General features: G+C 43.5%; 1 protein-coding gene across 1 annotated transcript in view; it reads right to left on the reverse strand.

The window, feature by feature from the left end:
* Positions 1 to 11,069, reverse strand: part of TMEM132D (transmembrane protein 132D) — a 184,317-nt gene extending 173,248 nt beyond the window's left edge. The window contains exon 1 of the mRNA XM_039724849.1: positions 10,374 to 11,069. Within this exon, the coding sequence (XP_039580783.1) occupies positions 10,374 to 10,452 (79 nt within the window). The 5' untranslated portion in view covers positions 10,453 to 11,069. The remainder of the gene's footprint in view (positions 1 to 10,373) is intronic.
* Between the last annotated feature and the right edge of the window lie 6 nt (positions 11,070 to 11,075).

Genomic DNA, 11,075 nt, shown 5'->3' on the forward strand with positions numbered 1-11,075 from the left:
AGAGAAACATTTATTCAGAAATTGGAGAAGAAAATGACGAGGTACTGGCAGTAACATTTGCTAAGGCCAGGGCAGATTTAGACTGGAAGGAATGCAACGATCAGCTCTTCCTAAGACAGATGTCAAAGAAGGACAAAAGATAACTGAGACTGCCACAACAATTCCACAGAGGAGGTTTTGATAGTGCCTGTTTGTAGGAAGAAGATAGAACAAGGGAGAGAATGTGTAGTTCTTGTGACAAATTGATCAAAGTGGCAGCAAACATCTGCAACAAGTCAGAGAGGGGCCCAAAAGGGAACGCTGCAGAGCCAGCACAGATGTGAGGATTAGAGGGCTGCTCTTCTCAGGCGGAAAACAAACCAGAGTGTACTTGTTATGGAAAAAAGGATGGCTTTAGCACTTCACAGGATGAACGGAGACACTGGAAAACCCTCTTACACCAAATAACATCCTGCAGGACTCTTTCATCATTTGGGGGGGACTTCTCCTCATCCCTTGATCTTCACTGTCTCCCAGCCACGTTCCAGACAAGTTGCAGGCCATAAGCACCAAAGGGCTGGGAGAGTTAACTACCTGAGAAATGATCATCTGACCCACTGCAACCGCTGAAATCCTGCAAGGCCTGGGAACGCTCCCTCTGCACCTCAATCTGAATTCTCCTCACTTGGGCTGCCAAACCCGGGGCTGGCAGCACTGCAGATAGGCTGCCAAAGTCATCCTACTCCTCTGGACCTGCTGAAAGGAAAACATCCTGCTGAAGAGAATCTCTTCATGAACCATCATTTTATTATTACTGATGCACTTTGATTATTTGATGAGAACCTATAATGCACACGCAGACATTCTAAGCACCAAACTATAAATACAGGAACAAAGGTCTGCTATATTTAGTATTCTCCACTTACAAGCATTTCTTTTTCTTCAGGGTCTGATCCAAACCAAACTCATAATTCTGACAGGAATAGATGAAAGGATGAAAGGAGCACATGAATGCATAGAAATAGAACAAAACCAAACAAATACATGCTTCACCAGTGATTATTGTACCGTTACTCTGATCTACTGCTGCTCAGATAAAGAGGCTAAATAAAAAGGCAAGCAAAGACCCAGTTGATGCTGATACTTGTATTGTAAACTGCTGCAGCTGAAACAGCAGGGAACATCTTCAGCAATATCCAAAGTTATGACAGGACAAATGGGGAAAAAAGGCAACAGCAGCAGCAAACACCTGTGGAAGATCACAGATCTCAGGTATTTACCTTAGTTAGCTTTACACACATGAATAATTAAGAACAATAGAGGAGCACTGAGATACCACAAAACATCAGCCTGGTGGACAGCATTGACAAAGAAGGAAATGCCACCTTCTTTGTCAAGGGCATTCACAGTGATATTTTCTTTGTATTTTTTATAACATGAAATTGGCTCCAGGTCAGACTCCACGTAATTTAGAATAAAAGAACCTAAAGGCTAACGAACAGGATTGTGTCTGATTCTCTGTGTGCTCATACAAGTTAGCTCAGAAGTCAGAAGAATCCATTTCTTTTGACTCTTTCAACTTCCACATCCCATCAATAGCACAGGGACCAGCCAAGAGTCTCTTTCACCACCTCATTACCACACTGCCCACTATGTTCACAAGTTACCGAAGTGAAGGAGCCTAAAATAAACCCCAAAGACTTGAAGGGGCAAAGAAGCAATGAAATTTTCCTAAGATCTGTACTATCTGCCCAAAAAACCCTAATTTTTTCATAAGTGGTTTGTTGCATTGTTAATACAGACATGGAAAATATTTTCATTAATAGTTTATTAACATGGAAATAAGTACAAAGCCATCTTTATGACATCTTCTTATAAAAAGCTTTTTACGTTCCCTTTATCACACTGCTGTTTGAAAAGGCTTAGATAGCATATTAATTGTAACATAAGGGGATGGCACCTACTCAGACTCTTAGAATATTTTAATCACACACATGCTTTCACCATATCTTCATTTTTTTCCTTACCCCACTCTTCTTTTCTGTTCTTACAGACCTCTGAGCAGCCCATGTTGTCCAGCAATCAGAATGTCACATTCCAATTTTTAACACAGATGCTAGAAATTAATTATTTTCATGTGGTAAAATGTACAGCAGATGCTGTATAGCTGCAAGTAAACCAGGTCCTGCTCTGAACACCTTGTATTCTGAGCAGACAAGACAGTTTAAAAAAAGCAGGGAACCAGAGTGATTTTTCAAAGGTTACAGAAAGCCAATGGATACCCTCACTCCTAAATCACCATCATGAACCACTACAGTCCCCTGCTCTCATAAAGAAGAGAACTCTAACAAGGTAAAATGATTGCATTTTTGTAAAAGGATAATAATGCCTGACTTAAAAAATGGGATGGAAAATAATGCTTTATAAGGTCATTTACAATAATAAACCAGTACTATTAGAAGGCCACTCCAAGCTATCAGTCATTTTCCCACTTTAGAGCCTATCAAACAGAGATATTTCTGCTCCACAACATATCAAACAGTATGAAATCCTCAAATTTGTTGGAGATGCCAATGTTCGTGTGTGGCTTGTCTGAAGAGATTTTGTTTATTTTTTAAAACCCTGAGCATGCTGCCAGGGCTGTAGTACAGCCTGGCTCAGTGGAAACCCATTAAAACCACTTTGCTGGGCAGATGGTGTCAGAGAGTCAGGAGCACAGAACAGAATCCCACTGTGCACAAGTGTTCAGTATGCAAGAAATCATCTCCTATCAGACAGTGCTGCAGGGGACACAGGCAGCCACAGAGCAGAGAGCAGAGCACAGCAAAGGCAGGGTAGGCTCACGACCCAGAAATATGGAAAAGGAGATGGAACAAGGGAGCATGAACTGGGGAACCCCACGTGAGCAAGGGCAGATCTACACAGAGCACGAGAGGGAGCTTCAAAAACAGCACACTGCTTTTATTCACCAATGGGGTAACCACTCTTTGTCATTAAGAGGGACAGCACAGCTCAAATGAGGTTCTGAAAAGTGTCCACTACATTGTGGACCCCCATCTTTCACACCCTGATTCACAGGGCTGCTGGGCAGTTGGCATTTCTGTAGAGCTCTGGGAATGGGTACAAAGAAACTCAGCAGTGACATCTGGAAATGGCTTTGCCATGACTCTGAGAACACGACAAAACTTGGGAAGTCACAGATCAGACAGGCACTACCACAGCAGGACAGTGCATGTGCTCCTTCCAGAGAAGGAAGGACAAGGGTGTGCAGTGTTTCCACATGAGTGGCTAATTCTGCAGGTGAGCACAGCACCTAACAAACTGTGGGTTAAACAGATTCTGAACAGAACAAACACACAGAAAATGAGTGTAAAAGTACTCCCTGTACTCTGCACCATGTGTGGCAATGAACTTCCAGTTCAGGTGTGGGCACCTCTTTCCTCTGCTGGGCACAGTCAGCTGCTCGCTCCTGCCCCAAGTCCTGTACTGTGAACCACATAAAGAGATCCTTCTTCATCTTCAGAGCTGCAGACTTGTGACCCTGAGCAAACTAGATGCTATTTTTATTTCTGAGAACAAGGTAAGGATGACAGGAGTGTAAGTGCAGGTACATGGTGCATTTACAGATTTATCACACTGCAAAGTTTTCAAGAGCTGAATAGTTCTTTCAACAGTAGCTCAAAACACAATCTACAGAAACAACATCAAGTAGGAAAACCTGACAATAAACCCCACTGCTAGCGGCAAAGTAGGAAGTTAAATGTAGGAGTCTGACACACACAGACAAGAAAGATAACTACCCCATGTGTACCAGCAAATCAAAATTAACCAAGCAAGGCTGATTACATTAGGACAGAGATGCAATGCTAAAGGATAAATAGAGATTTCAAATATAAGCAGATGCAAATCACCATTATTTTCATGAAGATGAGTAGAATGAGTCACCATGGCTCAGCAGAAAATGGAGGCTACATTTATGTGCTAATCCAGGATCTTTGGTACATGAGTGGATTGAAGACTAAGTGGGATTGTTTCCTTCCCTATATTGTGGATTGGATCAATATTCAGAGACACCACTCACTAGTTACCTCTGCCAGCTTTTGGTTCCTTCTCTTGCACAATGGATTTGCCTAATGTATACTAAACACATAAAACAACACTTTTAAAAATATAAACAAAAAGCAAGTGATGTTGAGGGCCCACAAAATTCAAGGTTTTGAGACCATTCAGCATGAGATGAGACCACACTCAGTGACTCGGAGATTTTTTAGCATGCAGGACATGCAGACTCATCTGTGTGATTATCTGGACATCTGCCTTGCTCCTCAGCAAGAGATCTGCAGACTGTCTGCTCAACAGTCTGCCTCTCTTGGAAGCAAACACATCAAAGGACACGACGTGGAGCATCCTGGTTCAGCTGGAGAGCAGCTCCTGTTGCTCCTTAGTCTGGCTCAGAGCTGTGTCCCCCAGTGGTAAAGAGTGTGTTGACATCTTCCCACACCTCTGCTTGTGGCGCTTGTTATTATTGCCCCTGCTGCTTTTTTATACACACCCAGCTAACTGGTTTCTTTTGTTGTTTTTATAAGAGCTACATTATTCAGTATCCTTCCCCTTCCCACAGTTTAGAATCTGCATGGTCATTTTCAGATGTGGGTCTGTTTTGCTTATGAACCATTACCACAGTAAATTTCTGAAACACTTCAGCCAAAACATCCTTGCAGCAAAGTCTTTATTTGCAAATAAAACCCCGAACAACTAAATAAACCAAACCAATTCAAAGAAACTTTAAAAACAGAGCCAGATGGGCCCGAGAGAAGGTGAAGTGACTACAGGAGGAGGAAAGAAGCCTTCTGTTTTGTAAATCTGGGAAAATAGGGCAACGTTGATGAGTCTCCTACCAACCCTTTATACACTGCTTGTACAATAAAGCACAGTGCATTTTGCTGAGCCACTTCCAGGGAGACAATTGTCTGCAGCACAGGGAACTCCCTCAAGGAACCCTGATTAAAAAACGCCAGCAGTGAGGGTGTGAGAACAAACAAGCATCCTCTGTGTGCGGAGCAGAAGCTCTGAGGCAGTTAATTGACCCAGAGTGCAGATGCCATCGGTGGCTGGCAGGGTTCTCCTGCTCTGCCCATCGAGCCACTGCTCAGAGGTGATTTAAACCAGCCCCTGCTGCACTCACACCAGCAGTGCCTGTGTCTGGAGCACAGAGGCGACACCAAACAGCCCACAGCAACACTTCCAACTACCACAGTTAGTCTCACTACACTGGTTTTTCTCTTTCAAGGAAAAAAAGCCATCTAACCTTCCAAAAGAAATCCAGAGCGTCTTACACAGTGCCCTGGTTTTGGTATTGTCACAAAGGTCTTTGTTTACAACCAGGCACAAACTGGGATGCAGTCTGAAAGCAGCCTTGTTACTTCCATTTCCTCCCTTCGGTTTTTTCTCCCTTGCACGCAGAAGGTTTCTGGCACTGGTTTCACAACACTGCTCAGATGTTCTATGAATCACCACCGGTGTGTGGGCTACAGGCTGAAAAACACCACTCCAGAAAACTCTGTCTACTCGGAGCTGAAGCCTGCTGAAGGCACTGAAATGCCCTCTCCCAGTGCAGCGGGCTCAACAGCAGGGTGTAACTCCTTCCACCTCAGAGCTGAGGTACACCCTCCTCCTCTGGGTCCCGTTCAGGGCACAGGACCACAGCAGGAAATGCAAGTTTGCCTTGGCACCACATCGGCTGTGCTTTGGAAGATGAAGAGTTTCAATCCCTTGGCTCGGTGGGGCCATCGGACCAACACCTTACATCAGAATTAAGTCTATTCAATAAAAGAAGAAATCAGGGACGTGAAGAGGCCAATCCTCATTCTGCAGTTCACTGTGCCCACATTTCAACCCCGGGGCGAAGTAGCCTAACATCCTCAAATATGTACTTTAAACTGCTCATGATAATTAGTGTTATCTACATGTCTCAGAACTACTTAAAATCCACTTCATTTGGAGCTGCCATTAATAATGCAGCAGGCAATACTACAAAGACTGGTGAAAATCAAGTAATTTAATGTACCACTTTATAAACCAAACTAAACTTGTGATGAATCTCAGCTGCCTCTTCAGCTTCCCTGCAATCAGTCTGTCTGCAGTCATGTTTATGTATCCTAGGGCCCGTGATAGACTGCCACTAGACTTGGCATCCACAATCACCTCAGGAGCTTGATTTAATGTGAATGCAGCATGAAAAATCAGATTATATTTTGATTCTCTCCTTTATTAAATAAAACTGATCTTTATTGAATAAAGCTGCTTTTATTAATATCTAAAACATTGGTTGGTGTCACAGAGCCTGCCTGTCCTAAGGAACTAATAAAAGAAAAGACAGAAGTAAAAAATGAGAACATTACAGGGAAATATTAGAAACCAAATCACATTAAGCCAGTATTGCAGCTGACAAATAAAACACGGGTCTAGCTGTGGAATTTTTTGTTTAAGTCTGAATTTATTATTTTTACTGAAAGAAAAGGAATCAGAATGGGACTTTTCCCACAAATGCTCTGTGGCAAGAAACACAGCGAGAGTGAAAAAGTGGAAATTGTGTTCCCCTTCCCTTTTACAGTGTCTCAAACAACTTCAAGTTCAATGCAGCTCGGACAAAGCACAAAAACTTTGGGTTTAAGGAAACTTCTTGAACTTAAAGTTGGAAAGATTCAATTTATTTTGGGGGTTTTATAGAAAACTTTGGGGTTTTTGCCCATAGGCAGAGCTCAGAGGAAAAGCTCCTGCTGACCACACACACTTTATGCTCATGTGAGAGCAGCAAGCACCACATTTTCCATCCAGACCAACTGCACAGCCGGAGATGCCAGGAATGGGTCTGTCCACAAGAAACACCAGCACTGTTACTTTGAGATGAAGAATGTATCCCTCATCATCACCATCACTACCAGTCAACATGAACTGAAATTCAACCCTGAACTCTTGTCTGGCCACCACCAAGAAGGAGTGGAAAAAAATATATCTCATAAATTAAACTATCTTTGATTTTAATCCCATATACAGAATTATATGCCATTACTAACAGACTACCACTTTTCCAGAGAAATGAACCAAAACGAGACATTTGGGGGTTTGGTTTCCTTGTTTTCCCACACTCACTTTGCTGTAACAGAAGATTTGCATCACTGCACTTGTGCTCTGCACATCTCTAGCTATGGGGAACACCCTGAGGGGATACAAGAAACTCCTGCCTAATACACTTGCCAAGCCTCCATTTCAATAAAATTGAGAGAAAAAGAAAATCAAACCAGCAGCTCTATGGCTTGAGATATCATTAGAGAGCAACTTGCAGGAAGATTTCTGCCCAGGATGACACAGAAGAATACAAAATGCTTGGCAGAAGACAAGCAGAACAAGTCACTAAAATATTCACTTGGTTTTTACTGTCTACTTAAACTTGAAATTTGAAATCAATGAAATCCAGTTTTATATGGAGACATTCATAATGAAAAGGCTCCTCAATCTTTAGTTTCACAATATACATCACGAAAGTGTTTGGCATCTTATGGGAGATGCTGTTTTTATTCTAGACTTAAGCCAGGCATGGAACCTGGAGCTCAAATAAAATATGGAAATTTCTATTGTACTCCAGTGGAGCTGATGAATTTCCATTTAAACAAGAGAACAAAACACCAACATTATTGTGCCAACTATTACTGTATATAGTCTGTTTTCATTAACATCAGCTGGAGCTGGTTATTTTTTGACTGAAGATTTCCCAAGAACTTCTTCCCACCTTTGATAACAAACAGCAAAACCTGAACTGACTGAGGGCCAGCATTGGCCTCCTAGGACTGACTGAGGAAAACTCTGCTGAAACCAAGCTGTGAACTGCAGGTACAGAGCATAATCACCTCTGCCCTTACACATGCTGTACTGTCAGGCTGACAGTGCATTAACACACGTGGATTATATCATCACGGACAAGCTGGCCTGGTAGGATCTTTAGCTCATTATTGAAAACAACATTTCATTTCTCAGGCTGGAGCTCTGCATTTTACAAGATAAAAGCAAAGCAAAATCACAATAGTATTCTCAAGTCTTCAACATTATTACCTGAAAGATTTGGAAACTGTGCAGTACAAGGTGTGTTGCCATGGTTCTGGGTAATAAGCAGCAGCCCTATACACAATAGACAGCTGATTGCTGTTGCATGTTAAAAGCTTTTGTATCTCTTTAGGAAAACTTTGTCATCGTGTCATAAATGAGAGAGTTTCTCTATTAGCAACAGAAAAGCATCAAAGAAACATGCCCTGTAGTAGTAATCATGCCTCATGTATTTTTGTCTGTTCATCTTACTCCATGGAGGGGGTGGGAATCAACCTTTTACACTGTGAAGTTCATGCTATAAATCTCTGGAACACCCTGGTCTTTCCAGTGTATTGAGGCATAGCAGGGCAGATGGAGTCTGTCACCGAAGAAAACATAAACAATTGCATTAAGGACAGATATCTGTATCACTAAACAGTGTGTCTTAGATACCCAACGTGCAAGATCAATAGCACAGCTAGCACCAGTGGCTCTGGGATCTCCTGATCCCGGGTTTCATGGAGTCACAGAAATCTTTAGGCTGGTAAGACCCCGAGACCATCGAATGCCACTGCTACACCAGCACTGCCCCATTCCCCCTGACCACGTCCCCAGGCACCACATCTGCAGCCTCCTAAACCCCTCCAGGGATGGGGGCTCCACCACTTCCCTGGGCGGCTGTGCCAGGGCTTGATAACCCCTTTGATGAAGCAGTTTTTCCCAATACATCTTTCAAAAGAGATGTAAGTGACATTTCAGAATGAAATCACATATGAATGCTATAATTGCTGAGTTGGCAGCAAAAGAAATGCTGTATTCTGTAAAATTCCAGTCCTGGAATAAACTGCAATCTCAGTCCAGCACTATGTTAATGCAGTGTTAGGGCAGCAAACTCAAACACAGCAAAAGCCAGGGAATGAAGTTCATACTCTTACTGCACTGTGAGCCTATCCAAAGTACTGATGATATTGCTTATAATAAAATACATCATTTACAACCTAGCTGGGCAATCACAAGCTACTGGTGTGCAATGTGAATGAAGCAATCTCTTGAAAAGACTCTGAATTCTAATCCCTGCTGCTAATGCATTTCCAATTGCAACTTTAGAACAGGACTTATATAGGCACCGCATTTAGGAAACATTTGAGAAGACTTATAATTTTGTTTCTTTATTCTTTACCTGTTCCAAGGAAAAAAGGAGGAGAGTGGAATTTGATTCAGGGAAGTGCCACAGAAATACATAACTATGTATTCTGCCTTCTGTCAATAAGTTCAGTTGTGGATACAAACTAATTAGTAAAAATAACTCACTTAATGAAAAAGAAAATGCTGATGTCTGGAAGTGTAAAAGGGCATTAAGAATAACCAATATATTTTTAATAGGGATATTTATAAGCAGGGCTCTTTACCAGTATGTTTGCAGAATCACAGATTAAATGCATATGCTCTGATTCCCCTCCGAAGACTAAACCACGTGAAAACTTTGTTTTCCTGCCAAAATATAAGTGCTGATGCACAGTATCTGCTCGCTAGAAATGTATACTTCTCCTAATTTATATTTCACAGGAATGCTCAGAATCATCTAAATTAAGTATTTCAAAAGTGCATTCACCTTTTGGCTGAGGCCATCGATGGAAACCTTTAAGTTCTGAGGAAGATTTAAATGCACACAAAAATATGTGCACTGCCTGTGTGCTGGTTTCCTGATTCGAACTGTAAACAAGCTCGAGGGCTCCAAGAAGGAATCACTGAGTTGTGTGAAGTCATGCCATCAGGACATTCCAACTCCGTTCAGCATGCAGGGTATCAGACACCTGCTACAGCATCTCATCAAAGCTTTTAAGTGTTTCACTAAGTACCTGTTTCGTTGGTCCAGTAAAACACTGCCAGTCAGTCTGAGATACAGGAATTTTAATCTGAAAAACGGCACAGAAGATAACGGTGGGGCAGCCAACTCCAGCAGCTTGTACCTCTGTAGATTTCACATTTCCATAACAGAAACCCTTCAGAATCCAAAGCAGAGCAACCAGCTAAGCTCAGCAGCAGCACCTTCTACCCCACCAAAAGTACAGAAAGGAGGTAACAGATGCCTCAGGAAGCTGCCAGGCTGTTTGTAATGGTCAACCAAGGAAAGATCCTTCCACTCAGGTTTTCCCATCATATCCTCTGTGTTTTTCATAGCGCATGGCTTCCCCCAAGTCGTTCTGTCTTGAATTGTATCAGCACTCAAGGTATTACAGAGAGAGAGGAGAAGGGCTGGCTGTGCAAAATAAGAAACAAGATGCAGTGAAACAGAAGCGATTAAGACTTACCTTTGGAAAAAACTGCTGCCAGGCTCAAGAGGAGAGGCGACAACAGATGCCCCATATTGCTAATCCAGGAAGCACACATCCTACGGTCTGTGCAGCACTTAGGGATCAGTTTCACACACTTGGTAGTCAAAATCAAAACCGGTCAGCTGGAGAGGCTACATTTTCAGAAAAGGTCATCTGGAAAGCGCAAAAAGCATTTCCTTCGCAGACAAGATTTACTTCTTTAGCGTCAACCCTCCCCCTTCCTCCCTCCTTTCTTCAAAACAGATGATGCTGTGAGAAAACAGCCCCCTCCTCGCAGTAAAGGCAAAGGAGTCAGTTTGGATTCAGACGCCGGCGCGGAGCCGCAGCCGCCCGAGGCGGGCGAGCAGCGCCGTGCCCGGCAGCCCCGTGCCCGTGCCCGGGGCAGCGCTGCCCTCCCGCCGCCGCGGGATGCGCCTCACACGGCCAGCGCCCGCATGGCGGGGAGCAGCGCGGCGCACCCGGGCGCACCAAAGTTTTCCTTCAGGCGATGTTCATCAGCCCTGGAACCATCCACACACGCAGGGCTTGGTGCTGCGCGCTTTTTGCTTTCGTTCAAGTTCTCAGTTTGCTCATTGACCCGACTTTCCGCACGCCAGGCAGATGGCAGGGAGGAGGTGCCGGCCGGCGCGGCGCTCGGGGCTGCCGGGGCCGGCGGCGGCGGCCGGCGCGCTCCTCCCG

The sequence above is a fragment of the Passer montanus genome, unplaced genomic scaffold (genome assembly GCF_014805655.1).
Source record: "Passer montanus isolate IOZ18808 unplaced genomic scaffold, ASM1480565v1 scaffold53, whole genome shotgun sequence".
Taxonomy (NCBI): Eukaryota; Metazoa; Chordata; class Aves; order Passeriformes; family Passeridae; genus Passer; species Passer montanus.